Source organism: Plectropomus leopardus, chromosome 4, assembly GCF_026936395.1.
Source record: "Plectropomus leopardus strain MGB_pleo_1.0 chromosome 4, ASM2693639v1, whole genome shotgun sequence".
In the NCBI taxonomy this organism is placed as follows: Eukaryota; Metazoa; Chordata; class Actinopteri; order Perciformes; family Serranidae; genus Plectropomus; species Plectropomus leopardus.
This window is the reverse complement of record NC_142179.1, coordinates 32,588,836-32,615,073: the sequence shown is the minus strand read 5'-3', so window position 1 is coordinate 32,615,073 and position 26,238 is coordinate 32,588,836. Positions and strand designations below refer to the sequence as shown.

Below are 26,238 nucleotides of genomic sequence, written 5' to 3'. Positions count from 1 at the left end.
GAATGAGCCATTTATACCTACATAGGGAGCAGGTCCTCGTCTATGGAGATCGCCATGTTGCACCGCCATGTTTCTACAGTGACAGAATGGACAGACATGTGGTGGTCTCATTGATAACTGGGCCATGCTTGTTTTTTTTTTTTTGACAATAACAAATGTCTGTAACAACAGAGCAAAAGCTTGCCGGTAATCAATGTAGTCTAACACTTTGCTTTTACTGTTCACTTTAGCTGTGCGATGCCCTCATTTGATGACCATAGTAGGTTTTTGTGTTGGCCACCACAGTTGGCAGACCCTGTGCGACAAGCAGCGTAGGAAAAACACACATTTTTAAACGTGAAACTGCCTCATTTCCTATTTTTACCAGTTTAAATAGCAGGGTCCATTTGTCAACAACAAAATAGATCTGATACACAAGCAATCAGTCAGCAAGGCAAACAAATCCAAAAAGACAAAGGCAAAGTGGTACAGAGGGAAGGAAACACCCAGTATATATACACAAAGAGAGGGGGGTAATTTAACAAGACACATGTGTGGCAGATGCAGGTGAAAAACATTTGGGCGGGGGAGGTGATCACACAGGAGGTGAAACTTGACAGGACATGGGGACCTGAAATAACATGAGACAGAGATTACCAAAATAAAACTAAAACAGGAAATGGACAAAATGAAGAAATACACTCAAACATGTCCTGACACAGAAGCATGTGTTGGACATACAGTCATAAAGTTTAACCTGGCAGACTTGCATATGCTACAATAAAACAAACCCTTATGATTATAATAATATTCATGGTATATATGCCTGACACATTTAGACAATTAAACATTGGACTATTGTGTGTGTGATGACTTACACAATGACAGAATTCATACATGTTTTGAAGAGCAAAACTATTCAACTGAGAAGCAACATCATTGGTTTCAATTAGCAAAATATATTTACATGGTAATTGTTTAAATTCTGCCTCTTCTTTTGCATAGATGTGATAAAACATTTGCAATTTGTAAAACAAATACAAAAAACAAACAAACAAAAACACAGGCAATTTAAATCTGTTGTGAACCAGTGTCCAGTGGTTTGAAGGTTTTGCACCCCATCCAACATTTGTATGTGGGGCTTGTGTGGGTACACTGTGAAATCTGAAATATGATTGAAAAAAACAAAGTAAATAAAACTATTAAATTAATGTTCTGTTTAGTTTTTCTAAATGTTAAGTTTATTTAAAATTTTATTTTGTTGTATTTGCATATCTTTTTTTTTTTTTTAGATATTTGTTTTTGGCTTTTATTGCCTTTATTAGATAGGACAGGTACATGGTGACAAGGAGGAGAGAGAGAGGGGATGACATGCAGCAAAGACAAGAGGCCTGACTCGAACCCGCAGCTGCTGCGGCAAGAATACAGTCTCAACACACCAACCCAGCCACCGGGCGCCCCTTATTCGCGTATCTTTGAGAAGTTGTTGCAACTTAAAAAATGACAATTTAAAGTACTGTGTTACATCAAAGTGTCAACAAATTCAGCAAACCAAGTTATTCTGATTTAACTTGGATTTTGCTAATGATGAAGTTAGGAGATCTGCGAGTTCTGTTTTGTTGACATGATACAAATGACTGACTAGTCTGCAAACAGCAGAATACAGATTTAAGGTATAGTAGACTTGATTTACTGAAGTTGCTAAACTAAGAAAGATTAAGTTAATGTCACTTTTCTCTTTTAAGTTGCTACAACTTCAAAACATTCAAATACAACTAAATTTTAAGTTGATTTAACGACTAGACTAACAGTAATGTTTTCGTACCTTTTATAAGAAAATAAGTTTCCTAGATTTTTTCAGAAGTAATATCAAGTTATCAAATTTACAGTGTAGTAACGGGCTGAAAAAAGGGCCCTACATAGGACTGTCTATAATGGCCTCATGCATGCATGGGCCCCACATGGGTATTGCTAGGGGTACATAGGTACCAAGCAGGTGGTTATCTGGGGCCCACGCGTAAACCTACCTACATGGACAATTGGCATGGGGCCATCACAGAACCCATGGACAGTCCTATAAAGCATACAAATACTGGCTGGTACATGGTGATGCTTTTTTTTTTTTTTTATCCAATTCATTGTCATTTGAGAACTGTCCTGAAACAACTGAGATAAACTGTAATGGCTCAACCATATCAAGAAGCTGGCATGCAACATGCCAAAACACTGGTAGTGGTTTACCTATTTGGAATGCAGCTATCATGAATATTATTACTTCCACTGTTGCTTTTCCTGCTAATATGTCAAATAAAAATGTGAGTATTTTAAAAAGGAACCGTAGTGTATTACTGCAAATACATACTGAATATCCAAGAGCATACAGCAATACTGAAAAACTTCTAACTGCTTAATCATTATCATGCAACTGCCATGAGTGTGTGGAGAGTCAGTGGGTGGAGGCTGTCATTATGGGCTCTGCATTCATTGGTGACTTATAAGTGATTGAATCACTCTGCACTTACTCAATTGTTCCCAGGGGCTTTGTGTTGTTATGTGTTTCCATGGCACATGTCATTTGCTCTTTGATTGGGATGCTTTAGCTTTAGTGTGTGTCATGCGGGTGTGTTCCATGCATTAGGTGTCTAAATGCACGTCTGCATATGTGTGTGTGTGTGTGTGTGTGTGTGTGTGTGTGTGTGTGTGTGTGTGTGTGTGATTGGTCAGGGCAGTCCTGGGAGGCGAAGGTCAAAGTAAGCTGGGTGTGCAGGTCCCGGATAAAGTGCTGGATTTGACTAATCTGACAAGCGAGGGCGTGGAGAGGTGGGTCACTCCAGGCCTGTGACCCTGACACAAACAACCACACTTACTTACACAGCTCTGTCAATAACATTTCTATACACACACACAGCAGCAGGTAGGTTATGTCAATACACTCAGCTGGAGCGTGTTGTGCTTGGCTCGGGCTAAACTGCATTGCGGAGTCTGTCTCGTGTTTCATGTGCAGATTAAACGTAAGGTGTGTCTTTTGGTGGACGCCTTTAGGCGCTTTATGGTAGGATGGAGGCATTATCTGTCCAACACTGAGACAGACAGACAGGTAGATAGATAGATAGATAGATAGACAGATAGATAGATAGATGATAGAACCATAAACAAAAACAAAAAAAACAGTTTTTGGATATTTTTCCAATAATCTGCCTTTTTAAGATAATTTTTAGGTAATTCTCTTGTCAGCTTTTACTATTTTTGCAGCTTTTGGGATATTTCTCAAGATGGTCACTTCCTTTTTCCCCATGTTTTAAAAAAATATCAAACCAGTTTGCTCAGTCTTAAAAGGGTCCAAAAGCTTGTGATAGGCTTTTGAATGTAGCACAAAAAAATGATGTCAATCCAGCTTTCGAAAGGTTAACTCCTTTCTAAAATGAGTCACGGTGGCCTTGAAGGGAAGAGACATCAAGTCACCACAACGGCAATCATCTCAGCGTGTCCATAGTGTGCTCACTACTATCGTCAGGCACTGAGCGTCCTGTCCGCTCCATTGTGCTAAGTCTCTCTCAAAACCATTCTGCGACAGCCCTGACCCTGCTGTACCTCCACTACCGCATACTGAAGCGGACTCATCCTCATGACCTCGACACGCTACTGTCCATGAGAATACAGCTGGAACACACAGCTTTGCTTTCAAAATAACACATGGTTATTACCTATTATATGATATTTTTTGATACCTTTCAACTGCTAAGAGGTCTAGTCATACATTGATATAGAACATCTTAACAGGAAATTGAGTGTATACCCTGTCTATATGCGTTACATTACCACGGATCTTGTAATATTAACTCTGCACATTGCACATATTTGCTCTACACTGTGGCTTTTCCACATACCCTAATTAATATATTTGCACAGCGCTCTGTCTCTGAAACAGCTATAGTGTACATATTTGTCATGTTATAGTACTTTTTTCTAGTATCTCTGTCAATTTTTTATTGTACTTGTATATGTATGTTTTTTAGTGTTGCAGTAGGCTAGTTAGCCTCATTTCTTATTCCTCTTTATATGTTTCTTGTATGTTAAAAGTATGCACCAAAAAAAAAAAGAATAACTACTTACAATACATTTGATCCTGATTCTGATTATTACACAGAGAAACTAAGTGACTTGACTGACTAATCTCATGTTAGCTTGCTAATTTATGAACTGTGTAAAGACAAAAATAAACGGAGCATGGTTTACATCTAACATGACACTTGACTATAATGCTGTTTGATATTGTAGAGATATTACATTTAACAAAAATTACAAAAAATAGCTAAAATTAGATTTATTTACCTTTAATGTCAGACTGTGACCTGAATGTTTGCTAGGTTAGCATGTGTTGATAATTCCTACTTCTTTTTTATATTAACACAAAACCCCTAAACAATAATTCACCATGTATGCCTATATAAATAACACAATCCCCCATACACATGGAAAGCATTTTAGTTGGGTTAATTATTGTTTCCTCCCCAAAACTTCAAAATTTGGAAGTTATGCTAAACCACTGATGCTACTGACTTCCTGTTTACATAGTTGGGTGCCTTTTATTGGACAATGCTACATATGTTTGCCTGCAAATTAATCTATGTGCTGTTTGTTGCTTACTATAATATCTAAAACATGCTTAAGTTTTTAAGTAATTATGCAACAGATTTTCATTTAAAAATATTGTTGTTATGACGAACTGAGGAAGGCTTTAGCTTCAAATAGCTGGCACAACCTAATCCAAAAGAGCTGAAAGTATCCAGTAATTCACAAGGAAAACAAATACTTTTGGATAACAAGCTCTTACATTTATTGTCTGACCCTTTTGTGGACCCAGACCCTTAGGTTGGAACCAATGCCACAAACCAGAGTTGTGATCAATGCTATGATACAAATGAGATTAAAAAATGATTCAATTTATCATTATCATCATTATCACCCAGGCAGGTTTTTAAGATTTCTGAATTAAAGACCAATAATGACATATTTGTTTACTTCACAATAAAATCGACTCCCAATGTCAGTCTCTCCTTTTAAAGCTAAAGGAAGACCTACACTATGCTGAAATGCTATTGGCGCTACAGGGCTTCCCATGATGGAGAAAAAAAGCCTTTTCCAACAGCTCCCCTCCCCCTGCAGCAGCCCGACAGCTCCAGAAGGGATGCGGGATGCTTTTCAAGACGCTCATCCCCCCATCGTTCTCCTCCATCTCTGGCTATACGTGTGTGTGTTGGTTATTGAGCAGCAGTCAGATGGCTGTGATAATACAAACCTGGGATTTGGCCAGAAGATTACTTGGAAACACACTGGGTGGCTGGCAAGGATCAAGCCCCCGTAGAGGCTTTCTTTCATCTGCTGTGCAAAAAAACTCCTTATTACAGTCTACTCAACCTCTACATGTGGCTCATTCATTGTGTGAGAAACCGGTGGGTTGGGTCGCCTTCATTTGCTGTTTTAATTGCCATGCAGGCTTTTCATGAAGCGTGAATAAAGACAATGACGAGGTGATAGGTAGGTAAACAAGGGTTTCAAATGTTTATTTCCTTTAATATCAATGGCAAATATAAATTGCTGCTCCACATTTCCAAAGGGGTTTTTGTCCCCCAACATTTGATTTATTTAGAAGACAATGTCCAAATTACCCAATTCTTAAAAAGTAAGTGCACAAAACGCCCTCCTTTAAGTTTTTCGACATTTGACCTTTCTGAGGGGAAAGGTCGGCAGGCGACGACGATGTTCATGGAGCTATGACGTGGTGTGTTGGTGTGTGTGTGTGTGTGTAATGCATGAAAGCACCACGCCTGAGACCGTCACAATGAAAAGGAATGGCCCTTGCGGTACATGTCGATATATCATATACACTCATATACTTCTGTTAGGTCTGTTTTAAGGCATTATCAGCCGCTTTGTATGCAGGGACAAAATGTGCGAAAAAACAAATTAAATATACACATGAAGTTTCCCCTGACGCTGAAACCTATAGCTTAAACAACTGGTCTGACTGTAGTCTTGTTCTTTGAGAGATTCCACACCTGCTTCTTAAGGCAGATGCTGAGAGCACCAGGGTTGTTTTGAAAGGGGAGGGAGGGTCGGAGGTGAGGAGCGATCGCTGATGCACGCGCTGCCCCACCGCACGCACCTGCCTCGCCTGCACCATGGATGCCAACGCAGCATGTGGAGGAGGGAGTCACGCTCACACAGGCAGGAAACACACACACGTAGACTGGCGGAAGACGGACAAACAGGCCATGGATGGAAAAAAAAAAGTTTAAAAGTCTCCCGTGGACAGACATTAATGCTTAGGTTTATACATGAAGTCTTCGTCGAGTGGACTTTTCTTTTTTTTTGTTTTTTTTGCATTTTACTCGTAAACAAATGAACAAAACAGAAACAGCCTTACAATTTTTTTTTTTTTTAAACCACCCACCCTCTACCACCCCCAAAAAATCTCTCTGAAGACAGTGACGAAATAAACACACGTGCGCGCACTCACATACTGCATACACACACCGACAGATGGCATTTCAGTGAACACACTCACACCTAGTTCCCCTTTAGTCCCCCTTCTTTCTACACAGTTCCTCTCCGTTTGAAAAGGTTTCAATTGGACAAAAAAAAGAAGCAGCATTCCACACTCAAAACACTAAACAATCTTATCATCTAGATTTTTTCTGGTTCGTCTTCATGCTTCGACTGAGATTCACAAGTTTTTTGGATGCAGGAGCGGGGAGGTTCCTTTGGCGCCTTGCAGTTAACGCTGCAGGGTTGAGGACAATCTACATTCAAAAAAAAAAATAAATGCTGCAATCCTCTCCCTTCCCCGTGGTGGTTTCAAACAAAAAAAGTCTCACGAGGCAGAGTAGCCATTTTGTTCAAACAGCTTTCGCCAGAGGAATCACCACCGCCCTTCAACCACCAGCTCCTCTCACTTTTTAATTGTTTTTATCAATTATTCAGATTTTTTTGTCCTTTTATTCCCCCCTTATAGGGGCAAGATGGCTTTGCTAATAATTATAATCATTACGATCAATCACAAAGAAAACATTCAATTTTCCTAGGAGCACCGTGCCGAATTCTGAACAGACACAAAAAGCCTCGAGGCACAAGAGACATTTCTAAATACTCTATGGATTGACTAGGCTGTGCAAACAAACTACACGTAGCAAACTCTCAAGAAACCCCACGAGAAGAACATAGGCTATGACTAATTAAATATATTTCTATATATTCATCTATATATTTAGTATATCTAATAAATACATTTGTTGATAGACATAGAGATCTTTCTGTAAACTATTTACATTAAAAGGTGTTTTCAGAAACAATAAATAGCTATGGAGGCAAGGCAAAGGAGAGAAAATCTGTGGTTTTATCATTTTAGCTTTTCAGATGTGAGAAACATTCTGAGCAACTGAAAAGTCAAAGCCACTCCTTCTGTTTTTAGGGCGACTCGGCTCAAACTGAACTCTCCCGACATAAATAATTGGCAGGAACATCCACTCGCAAAAAAATAATGCTCTCAATCGTACCTGCCTGTCCTCTCTACATAATGGAATGTGCTCCAGTCTCTCGACTGCTCTCAGTAGATCAGCTTTTCCCTTCCTGTTAATAAAATCTGGTGAACGGGGCAGTGAAGAAGCAAGTGTACAAAAACGTACCAGCACCTGCCAAGATATACCAGCATTCGGCCTGGTGGCTGGTGATCAAAGTTCCCAAACCTGCTATTGACCCCTGTCGTCTCCAGGCTCAGACGTGACATACACACATTATGATAAAAGGATGCTGTAAAAACGCCACAGTCATCAGAGAGAGGCAGAAAAAACATCAAACCCACCCCAAAAAACCCTTCCATATCCCCCGGCCCCTTCACAATCTCATGCTGCACAATTTTTTTTTGTCGTTTTTTGAGATACTTATTCCTCTGAATGGCAGGTGTGGACAGAAAATTACAGGGTAAGTAACGAGTCTGCCAATGCTTGATACCGAGGGACGTATTGCTGTCGGCCCGACTGTTTGACACCACACACAGTCCTCTTTAGCGTCCCCCAAATTCTGCACGCAACTGGCATGTTTTTCAAACACTTACGTTGTCTTGTAACATTTCTGAAACAGCTGTGGTGGTGGTGGGGGGGGGGGATTTAAGTTTTTAAGAGACAGCGTTTGAAAAAAGATGAAACAGTTTTGTTTACAAAAGCAATTGCAAGTGCAAAAAATACCATGCACAGATGGCTGACTGGTGAGCAGGGCAGAAAAAAAGCCCCGCGTCATGTCAGTGTCAGACCTTTGGGAGGACTTTGTCTCAGTGGACAACTAGGAGGGATGGAGCAGTATGTGTGCGTGTGTGTGTGTGTGTGTGTGTGTCTGTGTGTGTGTGTGTGTGTCTGTGTGTGTGTCTGTGTGTGTGTGTGTGTGTGTCTGTGTGTGTGTGTGTGAAGGGTGAATCTCATAAGTGCTTCCCATGGCTCTTGAGGCATAGAAAAAGAGGCAGTGGGACATTGTGTGGTAACATTCTCTGGCTGAAAGTTGTGTTTGGGATGGATGGACAGAGAGACGGAGGGGGTGGAGTGTCTTTGAAATCCCACTCGTTTGATTGGTGCAGAGCAGAGCGGGTGACACCCCTAAAGACTGACCGCTGATGATGGGCTGGATGTGAGCGGGTGTCTCAGAGGTGCTGCAGTCTGGATGGAAGTCGTCGTGGGGACAGGAAGTCCGCAGAGGCTCGGCTGGAGGAGAGGCCTCAGACTTGGTCAGTCCTGGTAGGGAGGGAGGGAGGGAGGGGAGGGAAGGGGAGGGGAGGGGTCGAGGTCTGAGCGGGATCAGGGAGTGGTGAGAGAATCTTGGGACGGGATTGGCTGAGGGGGAGGAGGTGGGTTGGGGAAGTGACCAGTTACTGTCTATAGGCTGCAGCCCAGCTGCTTGGTCATCTCCTGAGTGTCCTGCAGGCGCAGCAGGCTGGCGCTGGAGTAGCCCTCGTCGCTGCAGCTGCTGCGCAGGCTGCCTCGCTCGTCCCCTGAGTCGCTCACACTGCTGGTGCTCCACTCCAGGTCACCCAGCAGGTAGTCTGTCCCCTCCACATCCACATCCAGGTCCTCTGTTGGTGCACAGAGGAAAATTTTGATAAGTCTGAATGATCATTCAACATTAGTGTTCATCTATTCAAGTTTTTCTCAAGGTTGCTCATAAACTGATATTACTACTTTAATCTTTCCTGATAGGGTGAGAGACGATACAGGCGAGCTGCAGACAGAACGCATCAGCTGCTGTGTGTGTGGTCATCATTCTGTATGCACTGCATCTGCAGCACGGCCGGATTCCATTTCTTATTTTTACCCCTAACTCTGGTTTTCGAGGGCCACCATGCCCTTCAGAACGGAGGGACAAAGGGAAGCGACTGAAGTCTTCCCCTGTGAAAAGGGACAACCCTTAACCCTTTGCAGCTTGAGCAAATTGGCTTGATTGCTTTCACGTGTCATGTAAAGAAGGCAATGAGCAACAAAAGAAGAATCGACCCCAAAAATGAGTAAGAAGTACAAGAAAATTACTTTAAAATTAGTTTTAAAAAAAGTAAATAGAAAAGAAGCATGGCAAATAAGACCAGAAAAAAGTGTTTTTAAAAAATCGAATAAATCTGTAACATAATTTTAAATATGTAATTGTGATCATTGTCATTGTAAGGCAGTGTTTTCCCGGCACTATGTTTTCTCCTTTCAGAAAATTAAGAAAAAAATATAGGAGAAATTTAAGAGAACGTTGCCGCATAAGACCCATTGTCTCAAATTCATATGAGAAAACGGTTATGAAGGTGGCTGAGCCAGCGGCTAGCAGCTAATGGTGCTAACAGCCTAATTAGCCAACTAGTAAGTTGCTAAGCAACCCACTAATGGTACAAAAACATATTGCCACTGAGGTACACACACAGACACCCACATTCACAACATGCACCAACATGCACATGCGGCCGTCATCGTGAATGTCTTATATTGAACCTTAAAAGAAAGACTTTGGCTTCAATAAGAACTCCAAAGATTGATTTTTCAGCTGGTAACCAGAGGATAGATGCCTCTGGGATTCTTTGAGCTTCTCACCACATTCAGACATCACGTTATGATAGTCCTCTCTCTATTATCTACAGGAATGTTTATTGTTTTTACCTGGATTCACCTGCTTCACTTTATGGAGCACAGTGAGTGTTATACGTGTGTGTACCTTGGTCAGAGTCGGACTTGTCGGACACAGTGGAGCCGGTGCTGTCCATGCGGATCCTCTCCACCCCCAGCTGCTCCAGACGCCTCCTCAGGTGTCTCTGCTCCCGCTGTAGCTGCTCCACGGTGTGCTGAGCTCTCCTATCGCTCTCCTCCAACCTCTGCAGGGCGGGAAGAGGAAAAAACACACAACACTTGAGGAGAAGCCGTCAGAAATGTTGCTCTGCGAGTGCGTACATCAGTGGCTTTTCAGTCACTCAAACACACATCACACACCCATCACAGCGCTCAACAAAATGCCGTCTACACACTGATCAGGTGAGTACCAAACACACACGCACCTTGATATGATCTTTGGCTTTCATCAGCAGGCTGAGGGTGGTGTGCCGGTTAGCATCTGGTCCTAAGGGAACGAGGGATTTCAAGCGTTCTAAACACAGCCGTAGATGTGCCCGTCTAGAGACAGAAGAAGAGAGGAGGAGAGAGAAATGGTCAAACATGATGATGCACACAATAAACTTGATTGTTAGGCGTGCAAGTTCATTCTTGGCCTTGTGTAATTGTAGTTTGACAATGAATAAATAAATGATAAACACAAAGTCCATTTATTTTATTTTTTTTCCCTGGAGCTTTTAACTGCATTTCATGGTCTTCATTGCTGGAGGGAGCTTGCTCAGTTGCATCAGGTAACCAAAGCAATAGAGGTTTGGTCACATGACAGCAGCTGAGCCATCTCATTGTGCAAATTTGAGCCCGCACAAGCCTTACCTAGGGATGATGATATTAATTTTTCTAAACTGGTAACAATAAGATATCAAATGAATACCTTTGTTGATTGCTTACTTTGAGGAATCGAAACATGTTTTTTAAGTCCTGCAAGTTGTGCTAAAAAAACAGAAATAACTCTGGCCACTCACAGCCTTAACCTTTGAGTGACATCATTTTCTTTGCATATAGCCCTATCGTTTCATTAAGCATGCGGTAAGTTATGAACGAGTGAGGGAGGCTGTCATGTGGCTTATCAGGAAAAACATTACTCATTGTGCATCAAGCATGTAACGGGAACAAAGACACAGCTGCAGACTGCCTGCGTAGGTTGACAAAGTCATTGTCACTCATGTCACAGTGACCCAACTATTGAGATGTATAAGAAGCTGCAAGGAGAAGGAGAAGTTGCGCTCTCTGCCTGAAACTCTTTTGAAAGTTGATAGCGCTTGTTTGTAAGTGTGTTATTAAAAACTCAGAAAGAAACTTTCTCTGTGAGCGTGTTAGTGAAGAGTCTCAGTCATTTAGGTCACGGTAATTCTCCGTGCTATATTGTAGGGTAACTGGACTTGCGTGAGTTTCTTGAAAGGGTTTCACCTGTCATCTGAGAGGCTTCTCCAGTTCTGGACCTGAGGAACTGAAAAAGCCTTTTGCATGTGAGGCAAAACATTTTCAAGAAACTAAGGCGAGTCCAGTTGCCTACAATATAGCATTGAGAATTTGTGTTAAAGAAATTCCACCACGCTAAATGGCGTGGCTGCTGGAGAGATGGCCTAGACGGAAATATCTTAGCTACTATTGGATGGATTGCTATGAATCTTTAAGTTCATGGTCTCTGTACTTTGAGTTTGTTACTAATTAGTAAGTGTGAGCATGCTCACGCTAAAAACTTAGCTAACATGACAAATAGAGTCATTGTGAGCAGGTTAGAATGTTGACGTTAGCATTTAGCTCAAAGCACCATTCTGATATAACCTTACAGATCTGCGAGCATGGCTGTAGACTCCACGAGTAGCCTAAGAAGAGCCTAAGAAAACTGAGAGAATTATAATTTTAATCAAAAACATTCTGATTAAAGTATAACTGTCTGAGGTGGCGTTTAATGCAATGTTTGGATATTTGACATTATTTTGTTTCAATAGTTAAAGGGGTTCTATGCAATTTTCAGAGTGCATGAATTGTCTGCACATAGTTCTTAACACAAAGGTGGTTGAACCAGCAGCTGACAGTGCTAACTCCATAAACGGGGCTAGCAATGGCAACTGTTTTGACAGCGCCAACTGTGTCAACAAAAAGGGGAAACGGAAGGTGGGCGCTATGCTTCAGCACTGCCGCTGTCCCAATATTAGCAGTAACCGCCATATAAATGCAGTGCAAAGCGACGATGATGTGCTATCCAGAGGGATTAAAACATACACTAAAATGCAATTTTCAACAACAAATCATAATCAACAAACCACAGAGAAGCTTTGTTGTTTATGACAACAAACCACAGAAAAGCTTTTTTGATTAAGACAACGAACCACAGAGACGCCATAACTCCACTACATCTTTGCTACTTAAATGCTCTCGCACAGAACCTTTAATGCAACAAACACAATTTGGACTGCATCAAAGTAGTATTCAAGTCCCCTGCCTATTATAAGAGATTATTAATGCAACTTTGCGTTAAATAGAACAAAGAAAAACATTTTTTTAATGTCAATGAGTTATTTGTATTTTCCCTCTAATAGCCACTATGCAAGCGCTTTGGCCCCTCTGCTTTCTGATGCAAATGGCAGTTTCACATTCAAATACGTGTTCGTGAGTAAAGGTGTGAACATGCAAAGTTGTATATGAAGTAATGAGACTAGCGTGTGTATCTTCAGCATTGTGACATCGCTACATAGGATATTTGAGAAACAGCATTTAAATCCTCCACTGACAAGAAGAAAACAGAAATGTGCTGAAATCCAAACAACATCTACGACATATGTTCAGACGTGAACTCACTATGAATGTCACCTGTCCTATAACACAGTCCACATTTACATTTCTCATCCACACTCCACTTCCTCCTGTAGCCACTCAGCCTTGGCAGTTGCTATGGTCTGGTGGGTGTTTGCGACCACTTGACCCCACTGTTACACAACACACACCTCCAGCTCCAGCCTCGGCGGAGTGTGTACGTGTCTGTATGCCTGTGTGTGCTGGAGCGAGTGGGCGTGTGTACGTCAGACTCCTCCTGAGAGCGAGTGTAAAAATGTTTTTTTGGCAGCTGAGGGCCCTGCTGGATGAGCTATTCATTTATTGTCTGCTGCAGGTAATCCTGATGTGAGCGTCACTGCCGGAAAGAGTTTATTCAACACTGGACACATGGAAAGAGGACGAGACTGATTTGACTGTGGGGAGAGGACGCACACAAGTACATTCTCACCCCGTGCCCTTTTTAAAAACGCACTCGCACTGCAAGTGAAGCCCACACGCACATACAAAGCAGTGTTCGGGCGCTGAAACCGAGTGCCTGTTTCTCAGCTGACTCAGTCCAAAGGGCATGCAGATTGTCATTACATAACTTGGAATGCAAAATGCCCTGGGCTGTGTTGTTCTGACATAATCAGCAGGGCTGGCTAATATTTGTTAAACAACGCTGACAATCAGCATGAAGCACCACAGGTCACATGGTGTCTGAGTGAGAGGAAAACACTGCAGGTGAGGCTGTAAAACAGCAGTATTTCAGCAACAGGTTATTCTGGTTCAGTGTGGCTTTAGTGCAGTGTGTCAATAGGTGAGCGTGTATGTGGAGCTATAGGTTTGTGTGCTATCAGCCTGAGGCAAAAGCCTGTATTTCTCTGTCCTAGTTTTGTGTCCTTTTGAAATGCACGCAGCCGGTCCAAGTGGTGTCCCAATGTGATCTGAAATCAGGTGCGAGTCAAGTTTCTTACAATGAAAACAGCTGTGGCCGAGTCATTTGAAAACGATTTCTCTTGCAGAAACATTGCAAAAACTGCACTTCTGTCAAACTACAACTAGGTAAGTGTGATGCACGTTGCCTGACTGGCAGTATATCACCCCACTGTCTTCACTCGCCCTCTGACCCCCAGCAGTAACTGCCTGTGGCCATCTGGGAGGAACTCGCATGTAAAAAAAAAGGCGTGGTGGTGTCTGGAGTCATGTTACGTGGATGTAAACACACACCCACATGCACGCTCTTCGTTCCTTATGCATTGACAAGAGGGGAGGAGAGCTGTGCAAAATAGGACTTTGAATGTGTGTATGGAGATTTCACTGAGCCAATATTGCTTGAGGGGGGGATGGGTCTCGTTGCACTCTGCTGGCTTTGCCAGCAGAGGGTCGACACGCGTAATTTACTATCTGCCTATGATGGCTTTCTATCATCAAGCTACTGGTGGGAGAAACTGGCTAAAGGCTATGAATGTTCTCAAGTGTAATACGACGGGCTGCGGTCGTAATTTTGACTTACTGCCGGGCATGAGGTGTCCACACACACACACAAATGCTCAGGCACACACACATGCAGAGGGCTAAATCCCAGGCACAGGCCACAGTGCCATATATTATTCAGGCTGTCCACTGAGCTGCTGGTTTGGATCAACTAGCACAGGCAGGATGGAAGCGCCAAAGTAACAGGGACCGAAAAAAAAGAAGAAAATAAAATAAAAGACTTGTTTTCTGGCCTAAAATGTCTGCCTGAGAAACTGCTGGAAAATAACAGCAATTTGATTTTTTTTTTTTTTGGACTCATTACAACCTCGCAGCTTGCTATTACAAGTGGGACATTTTTTTGCCAAAAGTATTATAGCTAAAGTATCAATGTGTTGTTTCGTAGCAGGAGTCTGCAGCCATGTTAGCAGCCCTGAGAGGCTGTAATTTGGCACTGTGGTGCTTTGAGCTAAACGCTAACATCAGCACGGTAAGGTGCTCTTAATGTCAATGCTAACATGCTGACGTTAAGCAGGTATAATGTTTACAATGTTCAGCACCTTAGTTTAGTGTTAGCATGCTAATGTTTGCTAATTAGCAATAGACACAAACTACAGCTGAGGATTATGTGAAGTCCTTCAAGTATTGGGGAAAATTAAAATGATGATGGTGCTAAACAGAAAGTCAAAGGATCGTCAAAGTGATAGAAAGTCATCCTCTGATGACCATGAATGTGTGCACTAAATTTCATGGCAATTCACCTAATAACTGTCAAGATATGTCACTCGTTACTGTCTTTTTTATTACATTCCTGATTTACACAATCAAATTAAGTAAGTAGGAAAAGTAATATTGGACTGATGGATTCACACAGTCCAAAGCAGAGCAGCATGCAAAAACCAGCTTTATAAAGTTTTCTTGGGACAGATCTAATTTGTCTTACCAGTTACAGCAGGGGTTAAAACCAAAGGTTTTATATAAGATTAAGATCTGTTTCATGATTTGATTTGATGCGGTTTCAAAGTGTGAATGCATGTACAATTTCAAAAGTTCAAACACAGTAAATGTGTTGTTTATCCCCAGCTAATGTCAAATCTGTCATTTAGCACTCTACAACTGTCTCATTTTATAGGGCAACATCACTTAGTTATTGAGGATACTTTTACCCAAAATTAAATTTAAAAGAGAAAACGAAATTAAGAGAAAATGGCAAATAAATGCCTTTCTTTTATACATTAGTGGGATAGCCAGGTCACAGATAATTATGAAAAAGCAAATTATTTACCTATTGATATAGTGAAATGGCAATTTAAAAATGGAAAACAAATTTAAAATCCTACAAATCAATTCCTTAAAACTAAATACCAACAAAAACCCAAATTGAAAACAGAAAAATGAAAAAATGAACTTTATTTTTATTTTTTTGTATTTTTAACATCTTATAATTTAAGATTTAGAATTTTAGCATTTTATTTCAGCATTTTCATTTAAACTTTCCTGTTTTTCACTTTCAAACTGCAAGTTTACAAACAGTTGTCAGTTCAATGCAAGATTTTCTTTTTTTTATGGTTTCCCTATAACTTTTTAACACTTCATTACGGCCTGTTTATTCTGAGTACAAAAATAAAAATGCATCTATCATTTTCTCTTTCAGTTTTAATTTGGGGTAAAATCATCCTCCACACTCAACAGTGATTCTTTGTCTAACATGCAAAAGTTCTTTCCATCTACAGCCCATCAGTTACACACTTTCCATGGTGACAGAGGAACAACAACAATTCACAACCATGCGCAAACACACACACATTTTTACATACCTGTTCTTTTCCATTTCATTATGCGTAGACCTGTGGAGATAAGACACATATCAGAAACCACACATAATAACAGGGCCACTGCTTGAACAGAGTAAGGTTTCCTCTCTGTGAGCCATCAATGCAGTCCAAGGCCTTACTGCAGGGGACTGAGAGAGAGTGAGAAAAGGCTGTGTGGGAGTTTATGAGCAGTCAGAACGGCTGACAAAATGAGATTCTCGGAAAAATAGAAGAACGGGCTGGATATTCTGATGCCCGAGGCTTGTTCTACGGAGGATACTTGTGCTTTTTTTAAAGGACTCGGTGCCACACTCGGATTCGTGATGAAGAGGCCAGGGGTAAACATAGTAACAGTAACTAGAAACAGAAGCCAGGGACTGTGCCCCTCCATATTTGCCTGATTATCCACCGAGCATGTAGAAGTGAGAGAGGTGGGAGTGTAGGAGGACACGGTGCTGAAGGTAAACGGAGAGATGGAGGTGTGCTAGTGGCCAATATGACTCCTGCATTGCAGTGTTGAAGCGGCATTCACGCTCAGGGACAGACAGACAGAGAGGATGCAGAAATGGGGTTATGTGTAATTTTTGGAATGATGGATGAGTGGCGGTTTGAGACAGGGGAGGCAAAGATCGCCATAGCATTCCTGAACTCTCACCTACTGTACCTCCACCTGACCTCTCAATCCTCCCAACCCGCTTCCCAAAATAGCCTCTGCACCTTGAGCTCTGCTAGACTTGACACTGTCACCACGTCATGACCGAGATCTTACGAGGACTATCACTCACACACATCTTCATTCACCTCCATGTTTGACTACTTTCACTCAAACTCAGAATTACTGTCTTCCACTAACCTCTAAACAGCATTGGGGTCATGCGTGCATGTGTGTGTGTGTGTGTGGTGCGGGGTATCATCTTGTTTCAGCGTTGGGTGCGCTCTATCTCACTTGGCCCCCTCCAGCCAGTGTGCATTCCAGTGCAGGGCAGACAGCCGCTGGTGACATAACAGCGCTAGCAGGGAAATGATCCCACTTATTGAGGTTGGATTTCAGGCTCTGGAGCACCTCCTGATCCAGTCCCAAAACCCTCTACCCACACCCATGATATGACGGGGTACAGCTAATATTAAGTAATACTGAGTAATAATGAGGTTTTTTTATTGTGGGTGTGTGGAATAATGGATCCAGTGCTGTAATTCTATATCGGCACATTACACTGAATCAGTCTACCAAATAGTCACTGGGTTTACATTCAGTACGTTTACATGCAAAGTTTAGTCAAGCTATGGTTATAGCTCAATTAGGCCGTTTAACTGGACTTCTGTCCTTGTCCCTGTATACAAGCGCTGGGAGAAAATCAATTTATTGATGGAAGTATGTCCAACTCCACCAAGACAGATGGAGATGTGGCCCCTTTCAGCTAGTTGCTATAGACCTATTATATTGATGTAGTCCAAGATATAGACCGAATCACAATGATCAAAACTGATTATTTATAATTAGGGGTGGACTGATAGGGGTTTTTCAGGGTCGATACCAATTTTAAGTACTTAATGAGACAGAATACCGATATGCATTTACAATAAAAATGACAATATTTCTGTTAAAATGTAGAATTTGGAATCTAACAAAATCCAACACAAAACTTTGTTGAAACTCCTTTAGCAAATGTTTCATTAAAACTGAAACTTTCAACATCATATACAGCAACTTTTTTCAAACAGTTTAGTGAACATTTTAATGAAAAATGAAGGAATAAAAATAGCTCCCTGAAGTTTTACATGGTAAAAGTTCCTCCTATGTTTACACTCTCTTTATATGTATTGCTTACTGCTTTTGGCTTGTCGGTTAAGTGTAATATGCACACTTTTTTATTATATTATTTTGTCAGCGATCATTGGAATGAAACGCTGATACAGATAGTTAGTCAAATATTGGCCCCAATAATCGCCCAGGCCAATAACCTATTGACCCCAATTCACAATTACTCTGCATCAATTACATATAATAATATTATAATATAATAATATTAAAATCAAATGGCACAGAGCAAACTGGGCCGTAACTGATTGGTTTTAAGCCACCTAAAAAAAAAATTAAAGAAGTCAAGTTCAGTGTAGCCTATGCCATATTTGGAATACACGGCTTTACCTAGACATAAAACACCCCTTTCTGCCGGGGATACGAAGCTGTTCTATCAAAAACAGAGAAATACAATGATTTTACTCCGCTGAGCAGCGGAGCTTCTGGTCTACAGCTGCTTCCATCAGCTGTTGTGGACAGTGAGGAGGAGAAAATATTAAAATATAGTGCACACTTAAACCGATATTGATTTTTTTAGGTGGCTAGAATATGTTTTGCTGTGGCCCCGTCCACAGCAGTACATCACTTAGCTTCTGCACCGGTGTTGCTAGACTGGACTGGAAACACGTGCGGATCACCTGGTCCACTTAAAGTCAGATTATGGTGTTTACATGATGGAATCTTGTCACCTTTTACGATTTTTTTTTTTTGCAATATATGTGACATTTCATGCTTAGTTGCTAATTGCCTTTTGCCTTGATTTTGAAAGAAATCAGGGTGTAAATCTGCGTGAAGGGCATCTGAAGGCAGCACAAGAGAGTTGATGTTGACCCAGGTTTTAAAGGGTTAATATAAATGACAGGAATGATGCCCAAAAATACACTAGTAAGACCAGTGTTGTACAAAAAAGACTCTCTGAGTGCTTGTAAGTCAACTTACAGAAGTAATAACTCTTAAATTGTTGTGAAACTACTCTTCGCAGCTTCTGTCGACTTGGTCAGGGCATTAGGTGTTTTCAGACCAAACAGTTCTGGGGACTCCCTATGAGGAACTGCCCACTGGGGAACTTTCCTAAAATGAGAACTACATTCAAGAACTTTCTATCTGTTTGTATTCACACTGCCAGCAGAAACACGGATGACATACCGTAAGCTAGCCAGTAGTTGGTATAATACCGTCACTTTCATTTTGATGAGTCAAAATCCATTCAGTATTTCCACTGTGACATACAGTATACTCACTAAAGCCTGGAGTTCACCGTTAGACACTTTGTCCATGTTTGCTTCCATTTTTTGTCATTATGAGCTGTTGTTTATGTCTTTTGTTGACTGTTGTTTACACAGAGAAAGGGTTTATGGAAATTGCAATTGCCAGTGCTGCATTGGCTGTGCTCATCATTGTCACTTGCGTCACACATTGTTCCTCTTGTGCTGGGAGAGTACCTACTCTCAAACAGGAGCTAAAAAACTCCCTTAAAAATGTGGTTCTAAGAACTGTGAACTTTACAAGTTCTTGTGGTGCAAATGAAACAAAAAATGGGGTTCTTATAACTAGGAAAAGGTTCCTGTGGACCAAAAACGCCCATTGTCAAAAAAAATCACCTTTCTAATAATAAGTCTCAGTCTTATAAACTCCATATTCAGTGTAGACCTTAAGTCTTCCCACACAGATCCTTGAACAAAGTCTTAGTGTGTGGGGTCCATGGGCTATTATTTGTTGAGGGTCCTTGATGGAGATATTTTAAGATTATTACATGCTTCAAATCTTCACTGAATTGTAGCAAGATGATTCACGAGCGCACCTGTCCTTCAGCTTGGTCTACAACAAGACTCTTCTCCATGAATCTAACACTAATCCATATTTTCACTTCTTTAGCCTCGCCCTTCAGCCTGAACAACGCCGGTTGGTGAGCACGGAAAGACTCTTATTTGCCTGCTCAATGAGGATGGCAAGATGACTATATGATTTCCATAGGGCACTGGAGTTGCACAGTGTTTGTGTTAGCGTGTGCAGGGTGGGGGAGGACTCTTCCATCTCTGTAATGGAGGAGCTGGTGCTCTCCACTGCCTGCCAAGAGTGAGAACAGAGCAGGAAAGACACAGAGGGGTGGAGGAGGTGAGGAGCGAGCGAAAACACAAGTGGGAGAGAGCGATGAGGGGGAGGGGGGAGTCACTACTACTGACACACATGCACGCATAGAAACACGGTGACTCCCCTCCCCCACGGCCTCACACATCCATGCCATGGACAACAACACAAAGTGGAGGGGCTTGGACGTACTGGGTTGAGTGGCTTCACCATACACCCATGGCTGCATGCCCTACATTTTTTACCAAGTCTCAGCAGCAACAAAATAACTTATCATGACTGATTAATTAATGATACGTTCTTCTCTGGCAGAAATCCACCCTCCCCCCCCACAAGAGGCAAATTCGTTCAGTCACAGCGCCGGGCTGACTGTTAATGATCAGGAGCCAATATCACAGCAGACCATATCAAATCATCTAGGCTGAGCTGAAACCCTTATTAATATCAAGTCTGCTCTTAAATAGTAATGAGTAATAGTAGATTAAATGGTCGTAAATGACGAGGGAGTTTCTGCAGCTTGATATAACCTTGTTGTCAACCAAATGAAATGGTAAAAGTAAATGCTGGTGAGCTAAAAGGTTTCAGGGCTGGAGGACAAACCTGCAGCAGCTCACAGTCTACTTGACATACAAAGCTAGTCTCACTTCCTGCACTAAGCATGTCTAAAAATATTGCGCTACCTAAGCATGTTAAGACATGTTCGGAGCAGGAGGCAGCTGTGTTCTTGCAGTGCTCCACATCCAGCTCCTTTTAGTGCTTAGTGGCAATGGAAGAACAAATTTTTCACCGTCACTGTCAACGTGCTCAAGCCCAACAGACATAACCCTGGCCGACAGGCTAAACCAAATATTTGAGTAACACAAGAGTAACAAGAGTTTCTTTGAGAGAGTATTATTTACACCTACACACATGTGTACATACAACGAATGAAAACCGTCTTCCTGTTGATCAAGTGCACTAATTGGGTAAATGCTGGTAATTCTTCTGAGTCTTTGCATCACATTTTTGGCAGTCGACTGGCGCTGAAACGATTAGCCAATTAGTCAGTTGACAGGAGATGAATTGGCATCCATTTTGATAATCTAATAATCTAATAATAGAACTAGATGGCACTCTGCTTGTGAGGCTCAAAGTGCTTAAAAAAAAAACCTCTGAAAAATTCAACTGCAATTCCTCTTTCTAGAAATCATGACTCGGTTAATCAAAATAATCCACAGACCTTGTTGTGACCAGTTTCACGGAGGAGTGAGTGAGTGAGTTTATTTACATTTGTGCTCACAGTTAAATCTGAATAGATTCAGAATTCACCATAAAATAAGTAAAACTATGTATGAAATTTACATAATAAAAAAATAAAATAGAATCGCGTTAAAACTGTACAACTATACATGTATGCTCACACACACTATACATCAAATATTTTCATAATACCTTACATACATTTAAAAAGCTATTAAAACAGTAATATACAACAGCACAGAATTACACTGCCAAAGGACCCCAGGAAAAACTTCAGCTATCCCGATACTTTCTGCACACCCCCAGCTGGCTGTAAATGCACTCATCCTTCTGTGCAGTGACATCAATTATATCACTGCACAGAAGGAGGAGTGCATCTACTGCTTGCTCATGTAGCACCACCAGACAGCAAATGAAGGAAGCGTGCATCTACTCATGGACAAGAGGCTATGTTAGCTCGCTTCATGGTGAAACGTGAGCTAGCAGTAGATGCACTATTCCTTCTGTGTGGTGGTGTGGTTGGTAAGGGTAGTTCAGTAGGAATAAAATAACTGCTACACGAAACTGATCAAAACAAAGTCTGTGGATTATCTCTACTAACCTGGTCAGGATTCCTGTTAAGAGACATTGCTGATGAGTTTTTCAAATGAATTTTTGGCACTTTGAGCACTACAAGCTTAGTGCCATCTAGTTCCATAATATTATAGGGAAGACAGACATCTCTATGTCTCCTACATCCTGCAACTCACACCAAAACAACCTAGACTGATATATGGCACTACAGTTAACAGGACATACAGTACATTTTGATAATGGGGTGAACTGTACCTTTAACATAAAAATACTGATAAGTTCTATGAAGGTATGGATTACATGATTTTGTATCGCAGTCTTGTAACTCAAGATCTGCGGATAATATAGCTTGATATAGTACATTGGGCTATGCGAGGTGACAAGCCTATACATAAACATATTTACATGCGTCCTATCACGTGCTCTGTACACTGGATACTGAACATGTCCCTAAGTCATCCAGAGGACATTTTAGGTCAAGGTATTCTGCATACAGACAAGTTTATGTAATGCATCATCAACAGCATCTAAAGGTCTGTTGTCATAGATAGGGACAGGGTGTGCTATAGTGGTTCAAATGGGGAAAACTTTCAGACAGTCTCTCCTTTACAACATTCGAAATGTTGCTATAGTTTGTGCATACTAAAAGTGATGAAAGCAGTTGTGTCAAGGATCAAAAACAACAGCAGTGGGCATTCTTGTCAGATAGTCCGTTTTATAAATTAACAAGCATGCCTAGAGATATTAGAGCTAGATATACAGTACATTGGGTTACACAAGGTAAGAGGCCTATATATGAACCTGTCCATATGTTTACCCTCATGTGCTCTGCATCAACGGAGGCTGCTAGCTGTAGCACTTGAAGTACATCAGCATATTGCAGTGATTGCAGTTGATGTTCTTGCCTGAGCTTTTTGAGCATTTTTGAAAGCACTTATTGCAAGTCACTTTGGATAAAAGCTTCAGCTAAATGCTAACATTCGTGACATAACCAGGTATAATGTCTATCATGTGGCCTGGCAGCCCCTGGTTGTAATATCTGTAGCCCTTTTTACAGCGCCTCTTCAAGGTGGGAATTTTGGGCCATTATGACTACACAGCATTCTGTATAAAAGCTAAAGTCACATAATGGGGGGACAGTTTTATCTCACCTTTAAGGTTGCATGGGAGGTAGTAACAGCGCTGGAACAGGTATAAACTGCATAAATGTATAAACAGGACCGCTGTGCATCCTACCACGAGAGATTTGAAAAGTAGCAAGTGGCTAACTGTAACATATGGCCGTAAATATCTGCAAATTGGTAAAACAATAAGATTCAGGAGTTTTTTTATCCTCCGAGCAGAGGATGAGATCAGCCGCCATATAACAGAGAAGGTAAATGATTGCTATTGTCACTTTATGCCATTGAATTGTTTGTAAAACGCTGCTGACGCATATGTTATATTTCACACTAGAGGCCGACACATGTCACAACAGTCATGCCTCTTTTGATTCCGCAATGCCGGCATTCTGTCTATAATCATACACTGGATAGGCATGATACTTCCATCACTTCTGGGTCTGAGTAAAAATGCAAAAGCGCTATGGAGAAGTGACTTTGTAGCTGCTCTATAATGCGATCTCTGTGTAAAACAGAGATCGCACTAAGAATTGCCTCTTTCCATACACTGGACAGTGTTTTAGTCAGCTGCCCTTTTCTGATAAAAAGACACTACGGTTGCAGCAATATACCAACGTTGTGTCTTCTGAAGAAGCATATCCCCCCATTACACCATTGTTTTCACCATCACTTGCACGAATTAGCTGTTTTTTTTCCTGATGTTTTCATTCAGGGCATCTCATGTGATTTGTGCATAGGTCATATAGATATATTCCACCCATGCTGCTTTTAATCACAGAGCTTTTTCATCCTTGCCACTAAAATAATCAATATGCTCAAAAGCTTTATGTTCAAACGGGTCTCACAAACAAAATTTCTCAATTGTACAAAATCCAAACTGCAATCCAATCACGGAGCGCAAATTGATCCGTGGGGTGTGGATGCAACATAAATCTGTCCGGATATGATTGATCCATGGAACTATACGTGTGTGTGGTAGTGTCCATTGACTGGAGCTGTCAGGACATGCGCCCTCACTGAAATGTCTTCTGCAGTCACCTTGACTGACCCAGTTTGCCTTACACGAGTGGCCACTCGCTTTAAGCCAGACTGATGTTTGCTGCTGTCAGTCACACGCTTTAAAGAAGACAAGGGGAAGTCAAAAGGTGGCTTTAACCCCACCACAGGATCACACATACACATGCAGCCCCTCAAACAAAAAAAACAGATAAAATTATATTGAATGTGCTCACATATGATTCTGTCACAAGCAAATTACAAGTGTGATTGGTAAAAAACAAATACCAATCCAGAAAATAATGGAATGATCCTGCTGCACTCAGTGGGGACACACTCGAAGAGTGGATATTATGGGAGCCTTGTTGCAAGAGCTGCAAATGATACAGTGCGTATTTCCTGGCCCCAAGGATTTGATATGTCTTTACCTGCTACTTGTGTTTTTCTTGCTTTTGCTTTTCCTTTTCAAGCTCTCCCTCTCTCGGCTGCTGATGAAAGGAGGCATGGAGGCATAGCCGTGTTCAGCTTCTGCAAGCAAATAAACAACATAGTGGTCACATGTCCAGATACCTGGCAATGCAAGATATAGCTACTGTGAAAAGCAGCCAAACCGAGAATAGAAAGACTGCACAAATGTGCCACATTTGATCTGGAGCCTTTTTGGAATTCAGTAGCAATGTGTTGCGCTGAAGTGCCGGCATGCAATGGATGGATTTCCTGCAGTATCTTTATACAGTATTTTCTCCCCTTCAGCCTGGACAATGATGTCATCTTGAACTGGAATAAACCCCACTAGCAAACCACAACAGAGGGAAAGGAGGGGCCTGCATGAAAACAATGTCTCCCTGCACATCTGACTGCATCTGCCACATATGCAATCATTTTTAATCAGAAAGGCAGATGCACGTGTTTTTTGCACATTTGCAGCACATCCAAAAATGTCTGAATATTAATATTGATTAGCACATATTTTGTGTAGGCGATACATTCTGATGTTAATGAATTTAATGCATGACCTGTTTACGTTGTGTAAAAAAATAATAATAAAGGGCAGCAAGAGGATTTAAAATAGCCTTTAAATGTCAGGTGCATAAATTAGCACGATTCGGGGGGAGGGGTGTCATTGTAATTTTTTACAAATAGACCGTAGAAAACAATACACTTTACCTCGTTCCCTGCGCTCAATGTACTCGGCTGCTTCGATCAACATCTGCACCATTCCGATCGCCGCCATTTTCAACAATAACACTGATAATATAACAATCCGATGAGGGATTCCGTGGCTGCACACAACCTGCCTCAGGTCCTAACACTGCTCTCCGTCCTACACTCAGGTGGCTTGCTCTTCTGTCAGTTGTTATTTTGGGGGAAAAAAAGGCGAGAGCCAAAGCTACAGAGTTCCTCCTGCAGTGTTTCAAACGGGATATTTAAAAGTTAAAGGTCCCGAATGCAGCACCAATTAGTTAAAACGCCACATTAGCCTCTTCCTTAATTATGAAAATGGTTCAGGTAAAGGGTTTGGTGTTAGCTGGCTGGTTAAGGCTTGACGCTAACACTTCTTCAACAGCTAAGGTTGCTTTGCCCTCTTTATTGAGCAAATTGTTAGCTAAATATCGTTGCTTTCCCAGGTAGTTCTTCGAGAAAAAAAAACGGCTTGTTGACAAAAATAAAACGAAGAGTTGCTTGGCATTAAAAATAGCCGAGTACTGTTCTGTTTGGCAAAAAAACAACAACTTGGCTAACGTTAGCGCTCGTGACAAGTTGCTAAATTAACGATGAAAAGTTGCTGCTAGCTCGGTTGTATCTTGCAAAATGTAGCCAATCAGAAAACAAACCCGTTGGCTTGTTCAGTTGTCACAGACGTGCCTGGTATTAAATGGATAAGAAAAAAAATGAGCTAGTTATCTTAAAGTTCAACCGTCGATGTCATCCAACCTTATCGGTTCGGGGCTATGTGGCTGGCTAGTTTGTGCTGGTTTATCGCTGATCACGCGTGAAAACGTCTCGCTGGAAACGCAGATAGCGACTGACATCAACTGAGGATCAGTGAGTGTTTATCAAACTGCTTCCAAAATAGTGGCTTGTTGATCTGGACGACAGCTAACTACTGTACTTCACCACAAAGCTCCTGTGTGCTGCGATGGGATTGGACACTGGACAAAGCAAATCAAGTTCCTATTGGGTGATCACGCCGTCAATCATCGGGGGTC

At 41.4% G+C, this 26,238-nt stretch overlaps 1 protein-coding gene across 1 annotated transcript; it reads right to left on the bottom strand.

The window, feature by feature from the left end:
* Positions 1 to 5,514: 5,514 nt before the first annotated feature.
* On the bottom strand, positions 5,515 to 26,157 carry mxd1 (MAX dimerization protein 1). Its single transcript, XM_042488244.2, has 6 exons — positions 25,196 to 26,157; positions 24,457 to 24,556; positions 16,214 to 16,243; positions 10,550 to 10,664; positions 10,213 to 10,369; positions 5,515 to 9,097 (listed from the first exon to the last, which is right to left on the bottom strand). Exons 1-6 carry the CDS (start codon positions 25,260 to 25,262, stop codon positions 8,901 to 8,903), a joined length of 666 nt encoding a protein of 221 aa, XP_042344178.1. The 5' UTR covers positions 25,263 to 26,157; the 3' UTR covers positions 5,515 to 8,900.
* Between the last annotated feature and the right edge of the window lie 81 nt (positions 26,158 to 26,238).